At 67.9% G+C, this 20,689-nt stretch overlaps 3 protein-coding genes across 3 annotated transcripts; all 3 read left to right on the forward strand.

Moving 5' to 3' along the window:
• Positions 1-1,551: 1,551 nt before the first annotated feature.
• SLC52A3 (solute carrier family 52 member 3) lies at positions 1,552-3,310 on the forward strand. Its single transcript, XM_086623013.1, has 3 exons — positions 1,552-2,576; positions 2,838-2,961; positions 3,098-3,310. Exons 1-3 carry the CDS (start codon positions 1,552-1,554, stop codon positions 3,308-3,310), a joined length of 1,362 nt encoding a protein of 453 aa, XP_086479139.1.
• A 4,194-nt stretch (positions 3,311-7,504) lies between these two features.
• Positions 7,505-10,597, forward strand: SCRT2 (scratch family transcriptional repressor 2). The gene is made up of 2 exons (XM_086622923.1): positions 7,505-7,628; positions 9,891-10,597. Exons 1-2 carry the CDS (start codon positions 7,505-7,507, stop codon positions 10,595-10,597), a joined length of 831 nt encoding a protein of 276 aa, XP_086479049.1.
• A 3,673-nt stretch (positions 10,598-14,270) lies between these two features.
• Positions 14,271-14,916, forward strand: SRXN1 (sulfiredoxin 1). The gene is made up of 2 exons (XM_086622924.1): positions 14,271-14,531; positions 14,699-14,916. The coding sequence occupies exons 1-2, from the start codon at positions 14,271-14,273 to the stop codon at positions 14,900-14,902; spliced, it is 465 nt and encodes a 154-aa protein (XP_086479050.1). The 3' UTR covers positions 14,903-14,916.
• The last annotated feature ends 5,773 nt before the right edge of the window (positions 14,917-20,689 follow it).

A 20,689-nucleotide genomic window follows, 5' to 3' on the forward strand; every position in this document is an offset into this window, starting at 1 on the left:
TGATTTTGCTTTGCTTGCGCACGCAGCCTTTGCTTTATCTAGCAAACCGTCTTTATCTCAACCCACCAGTGTTCTCCCTTCTCCCCTTCCTGGTCTCTCCCCCATCCCACAGAGCAGGGGGTGAGCGAGAGACTGGGTGGTGCTGAGCTACCCAGGGGTTAAACCACAGCAGCACTTCCAACCGTGCCCCACCGCCACCGTGGGCACCCAGCCGTGCCAGCACCGCCCCAGGGCCACCAGTACCATCATCGGGTGACAGTTCCACCCGCAAGAAGCAGCCCGAAATAGGTGGGACACGGTTCAGCTGGGGACAAGTGCAAAGTCCAGGACACTGCAGAGAATAATCATCCTTCCAGGGACTGCGGTGCTTTTCCTTACGCTTGTTATCGCTTTCATCTTATCACACCCCGTGCCAGCAGCGGACCATCCCGGTGGATCATGTGTCCCTCGGGATCTGCTTGGGACTCCCCACCCCCACCCCGCTACAGGCACCCTGAGACGCGGCTTTGGGCCCCGCTGCCGAGCACGTGGCCGGAGGGTGCGGGGTCTCCCCCCGGCCGCCCCCCGACCCGGGGGATCTGCCAGATGGCACCGGGGCGAGGATCAGAGCCTGACCCAGGCCGTCACCCGTCTGCATCCGGACGTGGTGACGCGTGTGCCCCACGTCACTGCCCGGGCAGCCGGGACTCGCTCCCGCCCGCGTGCTGCTGCCGGTTCCCCCAGCGCAGTGAGTTCCCCCACGGGAGATCCCCGAGGGACCGGGCACACCGGCAGCCGCCTTCCTGCCCGCCTCCCGCTCCCCACCGGAGGCCCCGACACCGCCCCGCGGGGCCGGGGCCGGCTCGTTGCACCGGCCGGGCTGAGCCCCGGGAGACGCCCGTTTCCTCCGCCGGGCTGGAGCGCGGGGGCAGGGGGCTGGAGCTGGGCTCCGCGGGGGCGTGGGGGCGCGGGGGCACGGGCCGTGGGGGTCCGCCGTTCCCGGGAGCGGGAGGGGAGCCGGGGCGCGGGGTGGGCAGGGGATGCGGCCGGATCCCGGCTGACTCAGCTCGCCGGTACGAGCCCGGGCGCGTTCGCAGGTGGAGCTGCCGGGGCCCTTCTCCCTGCGGGAGCCCGCCGGGATCGCACGGCACCCGGCTGCGAGGAGGCGGGCGCTGCCCTGCCGTGCCCCGCGGGGGCCGGGCCGGGCCGGGCTCCGCCGTTCGACCGAGCGGATCCCGCGGCCGGTGCGGGCGGAGGCAGCGTCGTCGCCCGCCGGGAGCAGGGGGGTCCCCAGGGCTTGCGGGGGAGGCTGCGCTGCTCTGTGGGTCCTGCACACCCGTGGGGTGTGGGAGAGGATTTGCCCTGCCTGCCCACTGCCCGCTGCCCGCTGCCTGCCCGCTACCTGCCCGCTGCCCGCCTGCTGCCTGCTGTGGGAGGGGGAACGCAGGCAGCGGTCATGGGATGCCGGGGCGGACGGTCCAGGGGGGGTCAGGTCTAATCCCGCCACTGACCAAAGTCTCTCCCCGCAGCACGGCGGCGTCGCCCCCGGGCCCGGGCACCCAGCCCTGAGCCATGGCGCTGATGACCCATCTCCTCGCCTGTGTCTTCGGCATGGGCTCCTGGGCGGCCATCAATGGGCTGTGGGTCGAGCTGCCGCTGCTGGTGACGGTGCTGCCGGAGCAGTGGGACTTGCCTTCCTACGTCACCATCATCATCCAGATGGCCAACGTGGGGCCGCTCTTCGTCACCCTCATGCACCGCTTTCGGCCCGGCTTGCTGAAGGAGGTGGCTGTTATCTACGTGGTCGTGTGCGTGGGTGTCGTGGCCTGCTTGCTCCTGGCCTTCCTCTGGAACTACACGTCCCCCATCGCCGGGACACCCCACAGCACCGCCTTCCTGATCCTCACCTTCTTCCTGGCCCTGGTGGACTGCACCTCCTCCGTCACCTTCCTGCCCTTCATGATGCAGCTGCAGCCCCAGTACCTGAACAGCTTCTTCATAGGCGAAGGGCTCAGCGGGCTGATCCCCGCTCTCATCACCCTGGGCCAGGGCTCTGGCATGTCCAGCTGTGTCAACGTCAGCCACGTGGTCAACGTCACCACCGGCAACGAGACTGTGGAGAGCACCGTCTTCCAGATGGAGACCCAGTACATCCCAGCCAGGTTCTCCACCCTCCTCTTCTTCCTTCTCATGACTGTAATGATGCTGGCCTGCTTGCTGGCCTTCTTCTTCCTCACCAGGCAGCCCAAGGTGTGGGAGCTCTCCCAGGAGCAGCTGTTTCCCAGCAACATCATGCTGAGCTCATTTTACCAGGTCCACGACGAGGGAGCTGGCTCGCAGCTGAGCGGAGGCTGCCCATGCCCAAAGGATGCCAAAGGGCCCGGGGACATCCTGCCAAAGAGGATCTACCCCCTGGCCAAGCTCACCTTCATCTACCTCCTCATCACTTGGGTGAGCGCTCTGATGAACGGGGTGCTGCCATCCGTGCAGTCCTACTCCTGCCTGCCCTACGGCAACACCGCCTACCACCTCGCGGCCACGCTCAGCTCCATGGCCAACCCCCTCGCCTGCATCGTGGCCATGGTCCTGCCCAGCAGGTGGGTAGCAGGGCACTGGGGGCTGCGGTGGGGTAAGCCCCGGGGGCTTCTGCCCCAACAACGGCTCCTCTTTGCAGTGGGGTGGGGAGAAGGCTCTGGGTGGGAGAGAATCCGTGGGGTGCCCATGCCCTGGCAGCAGAGACGCCCTGGAGAAGGAGGATGGAGCCAGCACAGAGCGAGTCAGCCTGTGCCACAGGTCTGTGTCCCTTCCCAGGGACGGGCTGGCAATGCTCCCCGGTGTCACTTGCATGTCCCTTGCAGGTCCCTGGCCCTGCTGGGCACCCTCACTGTGTTGGGGACAGGCTTTGGTGCCTACAACATGGCCATCGCGGTGATGAGTCCCTGCCCGCTCCTCCAGCAGTCCCAGTGGGGTGATGCCACCATCGTAAGTCACAGGGTCCCTCTTGCCTGGGGAGGTCTCCGGGGCCACCCCCTGCTCCAGCCTCATCACAGTGTCCCCTGTGCCCGCAGTGGGGAACCCCCTGGTCTCACTGACTGCTCTCCCCTCCCTGCGCTGCCAGGTCCTCTCCTGGGTGCTCTTCACCGGGACGCTCTCCTACATGAAGGTGATGGCCGGGGTGATCCTGCGGGGCTGCAGCCACAGCGCGCTGGTGTGGTACGGGGCAGCGGAGCAGCTGGGTTCCCTCCTCGGCGCCCTGCTCATGTTCCCGCTCGTCAACATCTACGACTTCTTCAAATCTGCCGACTACTGCAGCCTGCAGTGCCCGGCGTGAGTGGGACGGGCACCCCTGGACAGCCTCTTTTGCCGGCACGCACCTCCAAAACCAGCGAGGGCCGGGGAGCTGGGAAGCAGTGCTGGGACCGGGGGGGCTGCGGGCACGTCTCCCTGCTGGGCTCTGCCAGGTCCCCGGGTGGGACCAACTCCGTGGCTTTGTCCCCAGCCCGGGCACAGAGTGTCCCTGTTGCGTTGGAAGCAATAGATGGTGTTTGCCCAGCCCTCAGCCTCCTGCTGCCTGCGTCCCCCCAGTGCCAGCGACCAGGGAGGGTCCGCCTGCACCGGTATCCCCCGCCTGGGTACCGCTTCGCTGGAGCCACGTCTCATCCCTTCCCCTGGGGGGTCTGGCACCGTTTGGCATCATGCCCGAAAGCCCCTCCCCGGGACCCCCCGGGTGGGCACAGTCCCAGCTGCGCCCAGTGGCACCGGTGGCGTTCCCAGCCCCGTGCTGTGGCGGAGGCGGCAGCTGCCCCCGGGACGGTGGGTTTGCAGCCGGCTGCAGGGAGCGGGGACAAAGGCAGCCGTGGCGGGGGGGGATGCGGGGAAGGGGGCTTTGACAAGGGCCCCGATAGCAGCTGGGGACACTGAGGCATGGTGGGATGAGGGGGACCTGCCTGGCGTTTGCCATCCTCTGCGGTGGCCCCGTCCATGCTTTCTGCTCCTTTCTCGTAGCCCTGTGCCCCACTGCCCCCCCATCCCATCCCATCCCATCCCATCCCATCCCATCCCATCCCATCCCATCCCATCCCAACCCATCCCAGCCCTGCTGCACCCCGAGACGGGCAGCACTGGGGGTGCAGCGCTGGAGAGGGGCTGCAGCACAGCCCCACACCCGGAGCAGTGCTGGGTACAGTGCCGGTCGGGGGGGGTGGCACAGGACTGTGCCACCTGGTACCAAACTGTGTCCAGGTAGGGTCGGGTTTGGGTGGGCACCGAGGCATGGCAGGCACGGGGGGTCGGGGGGCAGCGGCAGTCCTCAGGCCAGGCCAGCACCCGCCTGCGCCCCTTCTCCGGGGCACGAGGCAGCCGGGCCTTTGTCCCCGGCCCTTTGTCTGGCAATCTGCTCCCGGAGCCGGCGGCAGCGCCAGGCCCGTGCCTCAAAGCCCCGGATTGGAGCCACTTTGGGGCTCCGGCTGTGGCCCAGCCGCCTCCGGGAAGGACGTGGCTGGAATTGCTAATGGGCGGCAGCCCCCCGAGCCGGGGCCAAGGCAGCAGGGAGGGCAGGGGGCTCTGACCCCCCGCACCGGGCATCCGCCTGGCACCTCCTGCCTGACCCCCCAGCACCGTGTGTCCAGGATGTGGCCCCATGGGGTACGAGGGGCAGGAGGGGGGTGCTGAGGACCAGTGGGGGACATGGGGGCACCGCGGGGTGGGTTGTCTCACCCCGGGAGCGGGATGTGTCCCATGGCCCTGGCGGGAGCCAGGGAGCTGAACCAAGGACCCAGCCCCTCTCCCCCTGCCCACCCCCCCCAGAGGATGCTCCTGCTCCTGGGAGCCCCTGGAGCCCCTCGCCCACCGGACACCCATCGCCCCCTCCCTCTGCCCAGGGAAACAATCGCCTCCAATGGGAATTATTTCCATACAGCTGCTCGGGAAGGCACGGATTCAGGCCCAGAAAGGCTGAGCCTTTCTTCTGGCGCTCCCCTCCCTCCCCGCCGAGGTGGGGGCAGGTTTGGGGGGGCCCAGGCGCTGCAGTCAGCAATATTGGCACAGCTCGGCAGGGCTGATTGCGGGTTATTAACATACATTATCTCAGTCCTCTGCCTCTGAAAGGAGCCGGGATCCTGGTCCCCCTCTCCCAGCCCTCCCTCCCCCTGTCTTTTACACTTAATTACCTCCCTTATTACACCGCAGCCTGGAGAGAGACAAAATCCCAGGGCAGCGGGCGGGCGGGCAGGGAAGCAGGCAGGGAAGCAGGCAGGGAAGCAGGCAGGCAGGGAAGCAGGCAGGGAAGCAGGCAGGGAAGCGGGCAGGCAGGGAAGCAGGCAGGGAAGCAGGCAGGGAAGCGGGCAGGGAAGCGGGCAGGGAAGCAGGCAGGCAGGGAAGCAGGCAGGGAAGCAGGCAGGGAAGCGGGCAGGGAAGCAGGCAGGCAGGGAAGCAGGCAGGGAAGCAGGCAGGCAGGCCTGGCCCAACTAGGGCGTAAGTAATCGCCCGTTCTGCAAACATGCCTTCGAGGACAGAAGCGGCACACGCGCGGATAAATAAATCAGGGAGCGGAGGCAGGGAGCCCGGTGCATGGCAGGGAGGGGGGGATGCCAGGAGCAGCCCGGCGGGCGACGTTCCCCCCGGTGCCGCGGCCCTCCGGGAGAGGTGACCTTGAACTTGGCAGAGCTTTGACGTCACGGTGGCGCTGCAGGGCCAGATGGGGCTCGTGTGGCTGCCTGCGAGCCCCGGCCGAGAGCTGCGGGGAGGGGGAAAGGGAGACCCCAAACCGTGTGGGGAGCCGCCCCGGGACCCCGAGTCCTGGGAGCAGGCCTGGTGAGGTGGGCTGTGAGGTCCCCTGGGCTTGGGTAGGATGTGGGATGCCCTGGGGTCTAGGATGCTGTGGGATGTGGGATCCTATGGGATGTGGGATGCCGTGAGCTATGGAGTGCCCAGGGATGTGGGATACTGTGGGCTATGAGATGCCCTGGGCTGTGGGATGCTGTGGGATGCTGTGGGATGCTGTGGGATGCTGCGGGATGCTGTGGGCTATGGGGTGCCCTGGGCTATGGGGTGCCACACAAAGCAGTGAACGAGGCACACTGGCCCGGTGCGATGCAGGGATGGCCCCAGCCCTGGCTCTGAGCACAGCCGAGCGAGCAGACACGGCTGTGAGCAGGCAGACCCAGGGTACTGGCTGCGGCGGTGCTGCTTTTAGACCCCAGGCCCAATGCCACGTTCCTGGCCAAAGGGGCTGGTGCCTCCTGAGGCCAGGGGTGCCCATTAGCAGGGCTCAGGGTGCACCCTGGCTGCCCTGTGCCGGCCGTGCCAGCACTCTGTCTGCAGTGACAGATGAAGGACTGTCCTCAGTTCAGTGCTGCAACGCTCCTGGCATCGCACAGGGCTCGAGGAGAGCAGGGCCCGCTGCCAGCCAGGGCCCGGTGTCACTCGCCAGCCCCCGGGAGAGCCAACCCCAGGGCCACCGGCTGCCCGCAGGACCAGGACCTCATCCCGCTCTGGGGAGGGCGGCAGCGGAGCACCGGCGAGGGGAGGCGGGGGAGTGGGGGCTCCGGCAGGGAACAATGCACCGCCACGAGCCCGGCTATTGTTGTGGGCTGCGAAGGTCACGGCGCTTCAGCGGGGACAGGGATGGGGACTGGGACACGGGAAAAAGGGAGAAGATGGGGAAAGGGGCAGGGAAGAGGAATAGGGAGGGGGAAAGGGACAGTGGGCAGGGATGGGGACAGGACAGAGATGGGGCAGGAATGAGGGCAGGGAAGAGGGAACAGGGATGGAAACAGAGAACAAGGGACAGGTGAAGGGACGAGGGAAGGGGGTCAGTGGAAAGGGACAGGGGACAGAGATGAGGACAGGGGAGACGGATGAGAATGGGGACAGGGAACAGGAGTAGGAACAGGGAGCAAGGACAGGGACAGGAGAAAGGGGCAAGAAACAGAGGCGTGGAGGGGGGAGAGGGATGGAGACAAGGGACAAGAGCCGGGGATGGGGACCCCTGCCCCACAGCCCCGTCCTTCGCAGGCCCTGGGGGCTGGCGGCAGAGAGACAAAGGCGGTGGGAGGCAGCGGTCCCCCCCACCCCCCCTCCCCGTCCCCGCGTGTCCCCATTGTCCGTGGCCGAGGGGCGGAGAGGGGGGGGGAACCGGGGGGGAGGGACCGCGGACCCCGCACTGCCGTGATGCCCGGGGCGCCCGGCGCTGCCGGCGGCTCGGGGGGCTCCGGGGGGGCTCCGGGCGCGGCCGGGCGGAGCGGCCCCCTCCACCCCCAGCCGCCTGCCTTCCTCCCCTCCTCCTCCTCCTCCTGCTCCCCTCCTCCTCCTCCACCTCCTCCTCCTCCTCCTCCTCCTCGCCGCCCTGCTGCCTGCCTGCCTCCCCGCCCCTCGCACTCGGCTCCCCGCGCCTCGCCGCCCGCACAGCCGGGGCCGGAGCGCCGGGCGCAGCGCGGGGCCGGGGCGGGGCGGGGCGGGGGCCGGTGCCGGGGCCGGTGCCGGTACCGGAGCTGTCCAGTGCTGAGGGCGCCGGCCCGGCCCCGCCATGCCCCGCTCCTTCCTGGTGAAGAAGCTGAAGGCGGAGGCGTTCCCGGCCGCCGGGGCCCCCGCGCCCCCCTACGCCCCCCTGGAGCCCCCCTACGCGCTGCCCGGCCCCGCCGCCGGCGATGGTGAGTGCGAGGCCGGGGGCTCCGGGGAGGACCCCCCCGCCGCTATTGTGTGCGCCCGGCGGGGCACCGGGGGGGATGCGGGGGATGCGGGGCAGGACGTGGCGGGGGGGGGGCGGGGGGTCTCCGGCGTTGTGTCCGGCAGCTGGGCGTCGTGCGGGGGCTGCAGCGGGGCGGCGCGGGGGTCGTCCCTCCTCGCCTTGTCCCCCGCTCCGGGGGACCGCCGAAGTTGGCCCTTGGGGAAACATCCCCTGCGTGACAGCGGCACCCCCCGTGGGCAGCCCCCGCTGCTCCAGGCGGCCCCGCTCCCCCCGCGCTCGGGGTGCAGCGGGGCCCTCTCCTTCCCTCGGCAAGTTTTTGGGGGGCGCGAAGCAGCCGCGCTGCGGGGGCAGGCGGGGGGGCCGGCGGGGGGAGCGGGAGCCTCGCCGTGCCTGCCGGTTTCATTGTTCGCAGCGGTGCCCCCAGCCCTCCCGGGAGGGCGGTGGGGGCCGTCGCCTCGCCGGGGTACGGGGAGCGGGCGGGGGAGAGGCGGGGGGCAGCCCCCTCCCCGCAAGGTTGGGAGAGGTGCGGAGGGCTGTGCTGGGGGGTGGCCGAGGTCCCCGCAGCCCCGTCCTGCCGGGGGACACCGGGGCGGACTCTGGGATTCAGCCGGGCTGGGCAGAGACCCCCGACGGGGCGGCCCGGGGAGCTGCCCTGGAAGAGGGGGCCGGGGGGGTCCGTCCCGGGCCGTGGGCTGGCGGGTCCTGGCGTGCGAGGGGACCGGGAGGCTGAGCCGGGTGCGGGGATGGGCCCGATCCAGCCACGCACGAGCCAAGATTGCCCCAGCGCTGCGTCGCTTGTCCCCCCCTTTCCTCCTGCTCGCTGCTCCCAGCCTTGGGTGGGCTTTCCCTGCCAGGGGCAGGGGTGCGAGGCCCGGGGGGTCCTCTTCGTCCCGCCCCCCCCCCCCGCATCGGGAGCCAAGGGACGGTGGGGGAGGGATGCGCTGCAGCTGGGCAGAAGCTGCCGACGCTGCTCTCCTGGAAATAACCTTGCTGCATGCTCGGAGGCAGCGTGAGAAATTGCTGAGCAGAGCGCTTTCTGCACAGCCCGCGCGACCGCGCTGTCAGCACGACGCGGGGGGACGGGGGGGCTTGAGCTCTGCCCCCTCCCCACCACAGGCACCCCCAGCCCTCCATAGGACAAACAGCCGGGCAGGGTGAGCAGGGCAGGGGAACCGGGGTCCTGTGGGCAGGAGGGGCCTGGATTTTGGGGATGCTCGGCTGCAGCTGGGGTAGAGTGTCCATGCTGCCCCACTGGCATGCATGGGTGAGCCTGGCCGTGCACCAACCCCAAGCCCCTGACAGCCCCCGCTGTCACCAACCGCAGGGACGTGTCCTCTGAAGCGGGTACCACGGGCCAGCGTGCACGAGGCAGGAGACCACCGGTACCGGTTTGGGTGTCAGTGTGTCCCCCAGAGCTGCTGACCCAGCAGGGTCAGGGCTGCACTGCTTTTGCCGCGGTGACCTTCATGTGCCAGCGCAGAGGGACGGGGATGCCCACACAGCGCCCGCTCTGCCACACATCAGGAGTCCCTCACCCACAGCCAAGCCACGAGCAGACCTGTGCCAATGTCACACAAGGGTGACACTACTGGAGTGGCACCCGAGCCCCGCTCGGTGCCTGGGGGGCTGTGGGTCCCTTGGCAGGAGCCCAGGCCCCTGGTGCTGCTGGCTTCCAGGAGCTGCCCCCCCATTCCCAGGGAACGACCCCTGTGGGGGATGGAGGGAGGCAGGGGCCATTCCCAGCCCCTTCTGTGCTCGCCTCTCGCCCCTCGCCCCAGCTGCCCCTGGTTTCTAGAGGCGAGGAGGCGGATGGAGCAGAGCTCATTACCGGCGCCTGCCCCAGTGAACAATGAGGCTGTGGGCACCGACAGCTGTCTGGCGGCTGATGGCCCCCGGGGGCTGCCTGCCGCCGGGCCAGCACCCGGGCAGGCGCAGCTGGACGTCCCACAGCCCCGTCCCCAGCTCCCACCTGGGGCAGCCCGTGGGATGGGGCCCATCCTGCTGGCAGATGCAGACAGGAGCTGGGGCAGACTCAGCCCCTGAGCAGACAGGGCAGCTCTGGTGCTCGGGGGCAGCCCCTGGGGCTGAGCGGGGACAGGGACCAGTGGTGGGGGGGGCAGCCCCAGTTCTGCACCCTCAACGGGCATTTCTGGCTGATGCCTTTCCCCTGTCCTCTATGGGGCTGGCCCAGAGGGACGGTGACCCCGCTGTGTCGTCCCCGCAGGGTACCTCCAGCACTGCCTGGCACCAGCCAGCTACGACACCGACAAGAAGCAGGGTCTGCCGCCGCCGCCGCCGGACCCAGCCTACGTGCCCGGCCATGAGGAGTACAGCGACCCCGAGAGCCCCCAGTCCAGCTTTTCCGCCCGCTACTTCAACGGGGAGGCAGCAGTGACGGACAGCTACTCCATGGACGCCTTCTTCATCACGGACGGGCGGTCGCGCCGGCGCGGCGAGAGCCAACGCCGCGGCAGCCACCGTCACTCCTGCCCCGAGTGCGGCAAGACCTACGCCACCTCCTCCAACCTCAGCCGGCACAAGCAGACCCACCGCAGCCTGGACAGCAAGATGGCGAGGAAATGCCCCACCTGCGGCAAGGCTTACGTCTCCATGCCCGCCCTGGCCATGCACGTCCTCACCCACAACCTCAAGCACAAGTGCGACGTGTGCGGCAAAGCCTTCAGCCGGCCCTGGCTGCTGCAGGGCCACATGCGCTCGCACACCGGGGAGAAGCCCTTCGGCTGCTCCCACTGCGGCAAAGCCTTCGCCGACCGCTCCAACCTGCGCGCCCACATGCAGACCCACTCCGCCTTCAAGCACTACAAGTGCAAGCAGTGCGAGAAGACCTTCGCCCTCAAGTCGTACCTCAACAAGCACTACGAGTCCGCCTGCTTCAAGGGCTCCGAACACAGCTGTGCAATAGGGAACTAGCGCCCCAGCCCCCTGCGGCACATCCCCAGCCCCGTCCCTGTTCCCATCCCCGTCCCCCATCCCGGTCCCAGTCCCCGCACCAGCTCTCCCGCAGGTGCAGCCAGCCGGTTGGCGGCTGCGCCGTGGCTGGAGGACACGTCCCTGCAGACTCACTCCCCACCTGGGAGGAGGGTGACCCAGCGCTCCCCGGGAAGGGTTGGATCCAGCCAGGCTCACAGTGGGATCCGACTCCTCGCCCGTGGGTCCCCGAGCCCCCCCGCAGCCAGGCAGGTCTCTCTGCGGGGGACTCACCCGGGAACCTCTTCCAGACCCAGGAGAGACTTTCCTCCCCCAACTCATGACTTTCACCTCTATTTATTTAATTTATTACTATTATTTATTTAGAGCTGCTGCTTCTCCTCCTGGGGGATCCTGAAGGAGAAAAGACACTTTTCTGCTCCCGCAAGGAGCAAAACCTCACCCTGACACTGATGGGACCGTGGGCTGATGCCACTGATGGCTCGGTGGGACTGACGGAGGGTGCGGCTGACGGGAGGGCAGGGCTGTCAGTCACCTTTGGAGGCCGGGGTCCCTGCAGCCCACCACTCGGGCCCTGGGCACCCTGATGCCCCCTGCTCAGCACAGTTCCATGGGATATGGCCCCGTGGCACGGTGCTCACCCTGGCACTGTGGCTCCACAGCCCCTGAGTCAGGGGAAGAACGAGGGGCTCCCGGCAGGGACCCGCGGGACACATTCCCCGCTGGATCCAGGCTCCTGGCTTGGCCAGGCATGACTGGCCCCTGCCATGGTGATGGGCTGGGGAATAGCCCCCCTGGGCAGGTGCAGCCCCTCTCGCCGTGCGAACGGCCAGGCTGGCAGCTGGGCTGGAGACCCAGCCTTGGGGCAGCACCTGAACCCCCAACCGCCCTCCACGTACCCCCAGCCTCTGCCGGGACCCCTTCCTGACCAACTCCCGGCCCCTTCACCATCACCCTCGACCTGCGCTCAGGGGGAGAGGGTCAGTGTAGCCGTAAAATTTGGGTGAGTCTATTTAAATGTTCTTATTTATATTATTTATAACTTATGCTTTTCACTATTTATTTGCCAAGACTGGCAGGGCCGTGCCAGCGCTGGCTTGCAGGAGGTGGCAGAGCTGCAGCAGAGCCGCCGTGCCCAGGACACAGCCATGGTGACACGGATGGGGACAGGACCCTGAGAGCGGACCGTGCAGCAGGCCTGGAGGCAGGAGAGCCTGAGCTGGCCCAGCAGCCTGGGCTCCACGCCCTGCAAGCCTCCCCCAAAGGCAAAGCCCTTCTCCTTCGTCTTCCTCACCGCCGCAGGCTCCTGCTCTGCTCCCTGCCCCGCGCCAGCCGGCGGGGACAAACCAGCCATTCTATGCAACGTCCTGGCGGAGCATCCCCGCACCGTCCCCGGAGCGAGCACCGCGTGCGTGGCATCCCGGAGCGGGGCCCGACCCGCGCCTCCGCTTCCTACCTCGGGCCGCGAGCTGCCACGGCCCCATCACCCCGTGCCGGTCCCTGACACCTTCGGGGTTCAACCCGGCACCCCGCGGGGCTGCACTCGTGCACCCCCACACTGTCTTCCTGCGCCGTCTTCCTCCCTGCACTGTCTTCCTCCCGCCGCCTCGGTGCCCACGTTGCCACGGCTGTGGCTCGTGGGCTCGACGCCTCCCGGGGACGTCCCTGTCACGGTCCTTGCTGCTGTGGCAGCACCCCACGCAGGGGAAGAGCATCGCCCTGGCCACGCGGGCACCCCACCAGCGAGGACGCAGCAGTTCAGGCTTCCCCTGCAATGCCGGCGCCTTTCCGCGGCAGCAGCGCGTCCCTCGGCCGGGCGGGCACAGAGCAGCGCGCCTCTGCCCGCTCTATACTGTAAATAGCAGATACTACAGCAATAATTTTCCGTGCATGATAGATTTTTTTCTGCCAGGTTTTGTACTCGACAGCCCCCAAGTAAGACAAGTCTACTGAGAACCGGCCGCCCGCAGTATTACTTGTAACGCAATTCAGGGATATAAAAGGGATTTCTGCCACTAACCGCGTGTCTCGGGAGTTTTGTACAGGCGGTGGCGGGTGGTGGCATGTGAGCGCTGGGCAGGGGAAGCCAGTGGCCGGCCTGCCCATCTCGTGGTGCCCTGGGCAGCCCCGGGGCAGGAGCATCACAGAGAAAACATGTGCCCCAAACCAAGGGGTGGAGATGCCCCAGCAGCCAGCTGGGAGGGGGGCGGCTGACGCAGCCAGAGCATTCAGCGCTGCCCGCGCTGCCTTGCCAGTCCTGGCAGCCGGTGGGCAGCAGCCAGACAACCCCCTGCCGTGGCGAGCGGCGGGTTTGTCAGGCCACCCCACTTGTGAAAGCGCCAGGGAGGCTGCGAGCAGCGGCAGAGCATTGACCTGGAAGTAAAGCGCCGTGTGAAACGGCGGCAGCGGGGCGAGAAGCCCGGCAGGGAGCCCGGGGGATGCCCAGCCACGCTCACGCACCCCCAGCCTCACCCCTGGGTCTTGGCTGTGCTCGACGGGAAAGGTTTGGTTTGGTTTCTTTTGGAAAGAAAAGACGATTTTCTTTCAGCTGCCATCACATTCGCATCCACTCCTGCCCGCGCAGGCACAGGCCAGGGGCAGTGGGAATAACCCGGCAGAGCCCCCGGCCGCAGAGGCAGCCAGGCTCCCCTGCCCCCCGCCCCTCTCACTGCCTTCCTTCCCCACAGATGGGTGCCAAAGCGGGGAGGACAAATTATTTGTGGCCTCCAGCTCATCGGCAAAGCCCGCGCTGAGCCCTGCGTGCCTGGTGACATCGGTGCTGCCCCGCAGGCAAGAGCGCAGTAATTCACCTGCAAAGTCATCGCCGGATTCATCCTACAAAAACATCATCCCGCAGCCTCGTAAGCTCATCCCCAACCTCGCCGTCACTGTCACCGGCCCTCACACGGGGCAGTGAGTCATCCAGCGCACCCTGTCACGCTGGTGTGTTTCTGAGTCAGCACTGGGGCTGGGGACCCACCATGCCCCCTGGGACTCGGGGCGAGGCGACCAGGAGCCCACCGGCACCACGGCCCTGCTACGGATCCCAGCTGCCCTGGTTGCGGCAGCTGGTGAGGTGGGAGACCCAGTTCTTGCTGGGATTCTCTCCGCCATTCGGGACACTGGTCTGGAGAAGTGACCTAGAAAGATTCCAGGCTGGAGCACCGCGGTGTCTGCCGGGTCACGGAGCATCCGCGCTTCACTACTCAGCTCCGGGCCTGTTTCATGGAGCCTCTTCCTCACCGAGGACCCCCTGGGCATCAGCGCAGCACAGAGGGGTCTCTGGGGTGGGGACACGGCCCTGGCACAGCCGGGCAGGTGGGGGGCACATCCCAGCTCCCAGCTGAGATGCCGCAGGCAGATCCTTAGTGCCCTGGCACAGCCAGGCGGGAGGAGAGACCCCCGGGCAGCCCCAGGGTGGGGGGCAGGACGGGGACCCCCAGCACACCGAGCAGCCCCGGGTGGGGGGGCTCAGCCGCTGCGTGCCGAGGGGTGTCCTGCTCGGACCGGGAGCCCGGGGCAGCCCTGACCGGAGCGTCACCGGGGCGGAGACGAGCGGGCGGGCGGGCGGCCAGCCGGCGCTGGCACCAGTCCCGGCAGCTCGTCCTGCCCCTTCATTGTGACTCTGCAAAACGGTGGGGTGGTGGCGGTGACGATGGTGATGGCCGGGCCGGGAGGAAGCAGAGGGGCCCGGCTGGGCGTTGTGCTGCTCGGGGCGGAGCGGCGGGCTCGGGCGGGCGCGCAGGAGGAAGAACGAAGCCGGGTCCCAGCAGCAGCCATGGCCGAGACCGGGGACCGGAGCATCCACACGGGGCACATCTCGGCCGTGCACAACGTGCCCCTCCGCGTCCTCATCCGGCCCATCCCGGCGCAGCTGGACCCGGGGAAGGTGCAGAGCCTGGTGGAGACCCTGCAGGTGAGCGCGGCCCCGCTCCCCACCCCAGCTGGTCGGAGCAGCCCCCCTCCACCGCCCCGTGCCACCCTGGGGCACTGCCGGGGAAGCTCGCAGCACCGAGGCCCCGGCAGAGGCGGGTCGGGGGGTACCGGGGCGAGGGTTGCTCTCGGGGGTCTCTCTCTTTGCAGGAGGACCCCGAGCGGGTCCCCCCCATCGACGTGCTCTGGATCAAGGGCAGCCGGGGCGGCGATTACTTCTACTCCTTCGGGGGCTGCCACCGCTTCGCCGCCCACAGGGCGCTCAACCGGGAGACCATCCCCGCCAAGATCATCCCCTCCACCCTCAGCGACCTCCGCACCTACCTGGGCTCCTCCACGCCCCACCTGCTCTAGCCCGGAACTCCGGAGGACGCACGGCCCCGCGCAGCCCCCTGGCCCGGTGGGTCCCGGTAGACTGAGCTGGGCCTGATCCGGGGGCTCCGTGAACCTCCGGTGGGGATGGGGTCGGGGTCCCCCGGCCCTGGGGGTGTCCGCGGGGTCCCGCGGTCTCCCCGCGCCCCTCCAGCCGGGACGGGATTAGGGTCTCGTTGGCCCCGGGAGGAGCCCGGGGCGGGGCGGGGCGGCGGGGCCGGCAGGTGGCGCTATTGTGCCGCGCTGCGCCGCCCCGAGCGGCCGCGGGGACCGGGACGGGCTGAACCGGGACGGGCTGAACCGGGACGGGCTGAACCGGGACAGGGTGAACCGGGACGGGGTGAACCGGGACGGGCTGAACTGGGACAGGGTGAACCGGGACAGGATGAACCGGGACGGGCTGAACCTGAACGGGTTGAACCGGGACAGGATGAACTGGAACGGGGTGAACCGGGACAGGATGAACCGGGACGGGCTGAACCGGAACGGGATGAACCGGGACAGGATGAACCGGGACGGGGTGAACCGGGACAGGATGAACCGGGACGGGGTGAACCGGAACGGGACGAACTGAACCGGAGCATGGCTCAATGGAGATGGGACGGGCTGAACCAGGGCACAGCTCAGCCAGGACTGGCTGAACCGGGACGGGCTGAACCAAGGTGCGCTGGAACTGGGCCAGGTCGCAGCCCACCCAGGGCACCGCCGAACCAGGAAGGGGCACAGGCAAACCAGGACTGCCATACCAGGAGGAGGCACAGCTGAACCTGGCACAGCCAGTCCCCACGCCTCCCCCGGTGACTCTGGGCTTACCCTATGTCTGGATCGTGAGGACCCTGCTGTGCCTGCCCCAAAACTGCCCCCATCCCTGGACACATCCCACAGTCCCCTTCTCCGTGAGGGACATCTCTGAAATGGTGTGGTGGTGCGGACACTCACCCACTTCTGCACCCGGAATAAAGGCGATCAAACCCCCTCAGCTCTGGGACCTGGTGCTGGGGAAGGCTGGGATCCGGAGCAGGTATGCGGCGGTATGGCACGGCATGGCACAGCATGGCATGGAGGCCTGGCATCTGTGAGAGCGGTGGCTGTGGGCGCATGGGACAGATGCTGTCAGGATGGATGATCTGGGAGGGGACAGATGCTTTGCTGAGGGATGGAGGGTCTGGGAGGGGATGGATGCTGTGTTCAGGATGGATGCTGTGCTGGGGATGGATGCTGTGCCGGGGGATGGATGCTGTGCCAGGGGTTGGATGCTCTGCCGGACCACACTGGCATGCAGCTGAAGTCAGGGTCAGCTCTGGCCCGGCTGTGGGAGCACATGCAGTCCCACCACACTGGGATGCTGTCATCTCTGCAAACGCCACGTCTTCACCCTATGTGCAGGCTGGAAAAACCACTCCGAGCATCCCTCGGGCATCTCGGCATCCCTCTGAGCCAGGAACGTCATCCAGGGAGGGGAAAGGCCACTGACTCACCCCACCGCGCCGTGAGTCAGCAGCAGGACTGGGACAGGAACCTCAGCCGGACACTTCTGCCCTCGCTCTGCCCCCTCGGCCACGCTCCTTCCCAGGCGGATCCTGTCCTCCCAGTGCAGAAACAGGCTGGGGAGAGGGTTTGGGAGGAGGGCATGGCATGCCCTGGGCAGCAGCTCTGCAGGGCAGCGTGCACGGCAGGAGCTGGCACCACTGCCCGCCGGACAGGGCACGCTTCGCCGCTGCCTGCCAGTGCGGCATTTCCGCAGGACTCACTGGGGAGGAAGAACAGGGGGCTGCCACGCCGGAGTCTCCCTCCGGCGCGGCAGAGCTGCATGTGCCGCATCAAAGCCGCTCTCCGCCGGGAGGAAGCCCTGCAAGCGTTCACGGAGAGAACAGCCCTGGCCCGCGGCTCCCTGATGGGCTATAAATTTCTTGGAAGAATTGTGGCGTGCTAAAAAGTTTCCTCTTGTTAGAGAGCAGGGAGGGAAAAGGGAGGAGGTGGCAGCTCCTGCGGCAGCACAGGACATCGCCAGGGTGCCCTCAAATGGGTGCCCCCAGGGTAGGCACTGCTTTTTGCCCAGGTCCTGGCCTGTGCCCCCCATGCTGGACATCTCCAGTGGGCTCTGCTCGCCCCTCTCGCCCTGGGTTTGTGCCCCTTACAAAGGGTGCTGGGTGTGAGGAAGCTCAGCAGAGCTGGGACCCCCCAAGCAGGGATCAATCGAGGCTGCCTGGATCCTGCCTGCCCCCCACGACATGCCTGCACCCCACGGGGGCTTCTTCCAGCTTCCCATCCCCTGCAAAACCATGCCAGGACATCCCTGCCAGCCCCACGGGTGCCCTGTGACAGCGGTCCCAGGGCTTGGTGGCACCAGGGCTGGCATGGTGCAAGTCAGTGTGATTTGACCCCCAGTCAGTGCTGCCGGTGCCACAACCTGGTGGCTGGCACAGGAACAGGTCTTGCCAGAGCCAGTGATCTCTGCATTGGCTCTGTCCGTCCATCCCTCTGTCCCTCCACCTGTCCCCCTTCCCTCTGCCTGACCCGTGGGGTCTCCGATGTCGCCGGCTGACAGCCGATCCCGGCTGCCTCCAATCCATTCGTTCCAGAGCAGGAACAAAGGCGCTTTGTGGGCTGCCCCAGCTCCGGCTGGGTGGGGGGGTCCCGGCTCCGGAACTGGGACAGACTTCCCCGTGCGACAGGCGTGTAATGCCTTCCAGACCAGTGGCCCCAGCCCACAGGTACAGCCCAGCGACGGGGGGGTCCTGGGGACATGCCGGGACCCTCTACTGCAGCCCCCACCTCCACAGACAGGGACCTCTGCCTGGACAAGGGCTGCTCTCAGGGGGAAATGCTCTGGCTCCCCAAAAGGTTTCTCAACGCCCCGTCCCCTTGAGCTGTTCCTCCCCACCCAGGGAGGCTCCAGGGGCTCCCCAGTTTGCCGGCTCTGGTCCTCCTGTGTTGGCAAGCAGGGATGGCCACCCCTTGGATGAGACCCTGGCCCCGGCTGCGCTCAGAGCCGGGTGCGGAGCAGCAGGACTCGGATGCTGCGTGTGCCGGGGCAGAGCTCCCGGAGGTTCCCTGCGCCGGGGCAGCTCCGCGGGGCTGCAGCCTCGCTGGCCTGAACTGCCCCGAAACGGGGGAGCCACGGGCAGAGGGGCCATGTTCGGGCATCCCCCTGTGCTGGGGGCTGGTCAGGGGGGGCTGCGGGTGAGCGGGGCCAGGCAGGACCCTCGGCGTCTCAGTTGGGATGGGATGGGATGGATGGGATAGGATGGGACGGATGAGATAGGATGGGATAGGATGGATGAGATGAGATGGGATATGATGGGATGGGGTGGGATGGGTCGGGTCAGTCCAGCGCTGCTTCACCGGCGCTCAGCAGGGTCAGGCACAGCGTCCTGGCAGCCACATGTGCCGGCGTTGCCACGGGTCTGGAATCCATTTGCTTCGCCGGCAGCAGTGTTTTCCCAGCAGGGCCAGAGCATCCCCGTGGGGCTGGGGGCAGCCCCGGCCCCCCGGCCCATCTGCTCCCTGTTTATTTTCTTACACTTAAGTATCACCTCGCAGATAAACACTCCCTGGAGCGGGGGGCAGGGGGCATTTCCCCACCAGTGGAGGCAGGGTGGCAGGATCCAGCCCTCGGAGTGCCCAGCACCTCAACCCCAGGGATGCCCCCCCACTGACCAGCCTGCACCTAGGGGGTGCCTGATGGGTTGAGCTGGGGCCGTGGCTGTGACCCCATGCTTGGGCCATGTCCCCTCCTTGGACGCCATGTCCCCCCCTTGGACACCATGTGTCCCATGCAGGGTCCCATCCACCCCTGCCCACCATGCATACCTGACCCACTGCCAGTGCTGCCCGCTCCGTGCCCAGGGCTGTGCAGCGCAGCGCCACTCCGCCAGGATGGCAACTTCGGCCCGATGGCCAGTTTGTTTGGCTGGATCAGCTGGGAGAGCCACGATGCCAAACACAACTGTGTCCTGGCACCCGCTCAAGTCGGCTGCGCGGCACAAGCCACCGGCGGGAGGTTTGTGGTGCCGCAGCCCCCGGTTGGGCCTCGTGCCGGCTGAGTCAGACCCGAGGCGCCCAGTGTCGGGGGGGGTCGGGGGGGTCCGGGCACGGGGATGCACGTCCTGTCCCATGCGCCTGCCGGGCAGCACAGGAAAACCCGGCTGCTGCCGCGCGTCCTCCCACCCCAGCGGCAGCAGCATCCGCAGGCAGCTGGCGGCCGGACAGGCAGGGAGCCGGCAGCCTTCGTCGCTTCCCGTGGCTTCCCTTGGTCTCCTGGCCAGGAACGCCGGCTCCTTCTGTCCGTCTGTCCTCCCGTGTGCAGGCACACACACACACACACACACACACGTGCCAACCTGGGAGCTCCCTGCAGCGGAAGGTGGTGGCAGTCAGGGTGTACATGGCACCGTGTACACACAGACCTGCTGTGTGCACCATCATGCACACGTGCGCACATGCCCATTTTCACACACGCGTGCAACTGCGTCCGCACGCGCACACGCCCCCATACTCACACAGATCCATGCAGGTATGTGCACACACACATCCATACACACGCGCTCACACATGTAGATGCACATGCACATGCATGCAAACACACATGTGTGTGTCTGTGCACACACATGCAGGCACACAAATGCACATGTATGCACACGTATGTACCACACCGAGCTGTCTCCAAAGCCTGCTGCTCCTTCCCTGCCCATGTCCCCAAGTGCCCCATCCTCCGCTGCAGCAGCACATGCCCCCAGCACCCCACGCATGGCTGTGCCCCCCAGAAACACCCCAGGGCAGCTCGGCTGGTCCCCAGGCTTGGGCTCCCCCCCCAGCCCATCCTCGTCAGCTGGTGGCCATGTGTGGGGTGGCTGCAGCTGAGTACACAGCCCCATCCATCCGTCTTGCCGCCTGTCAGGGCCGGGGGCTCCTGTGGCCCCCCAGCCCCAGCCCCGCGGGATGCCAGGGCGAGAGTGGGGGCTCCCCTCCTCACGCAGGCACCTGCCTGCTCCCTGCCTGCTGCACCAAGGGCTTGCCCATCCCAGCTCTGTGCCAGGCAGGGGCTACTGCCAGGGCCAGGAGAGGGTTGGGGTCCCTAGTGAGGACCAACGTGGGGGACAGAGCTGGCGAGGGACACGTCCCCGTGGCAGTGGGGACACCTGGCACAGCCCCGCACGCCCCCAGCCCCAGCGGGACCTCCGGCCCTCTGCCCCCCGCCGTGTGATTTACGGGCTCTGCGCAGGCAGACAAATGGCGAAGGAAAACAGGGCAGGGGGGTCCCGCCGGCGAGGGGCTGCCTGCGCCCCGCGGGGGGGAGAGGGGCCGTTTGCTCACAGCCAGCGGGACAGGCAGGCAGCAAACCGGTGCCGGTGCTGGGCAGCACAGTCCCAGCAGAAATGAGCCCTGGCACACACCAGGAGAGCCCTGGGAGGACCCCCTGGCCCACGAGCCACACCGTGAGCTCCAGCCTTGCAGCCATGGGGATTCAGCCATGGGGCATAGTGGGACGTGATGCCATCCCATTCTGCGGCCACCAGACCCCCTTGGCCTCTTCGCTCTGGGGTTTGCAACATGCCCACTGTGTCCAAGCCCCCAAGCTGAGGACCACAGCTGGCATGAGCTGGCACCGTGACCACCGCCAGGCCCTGGGGCCACGTCCCCAGCAGCCCCGGGACCATCCGCTGGGAGCCAGGTCCTGCCCTCCGTTTGCCTTTGCCACTTGACCTGCCATGCCCGGAGCATCACCAAGCCACCATCCTCCTCTTGGCCGTGGGCCGGGGAGGAAGG

The sequence above is a fragment of the Tauraco erythrolophus genome, chromosome 18 (assembly GCF_009769465.1).
Source record: "Tauraco erythrolophus isolate bTauEry1 chromosome 18, bTauEry1.pri, whole genome shotgun sequence".
NCBI classification, from domain to species: Eukaryota; Metazoa; Chordata; class Aves; order Musophagiformes; family Musophagidae; genus Tauraco; species Tauraco erythrolophus.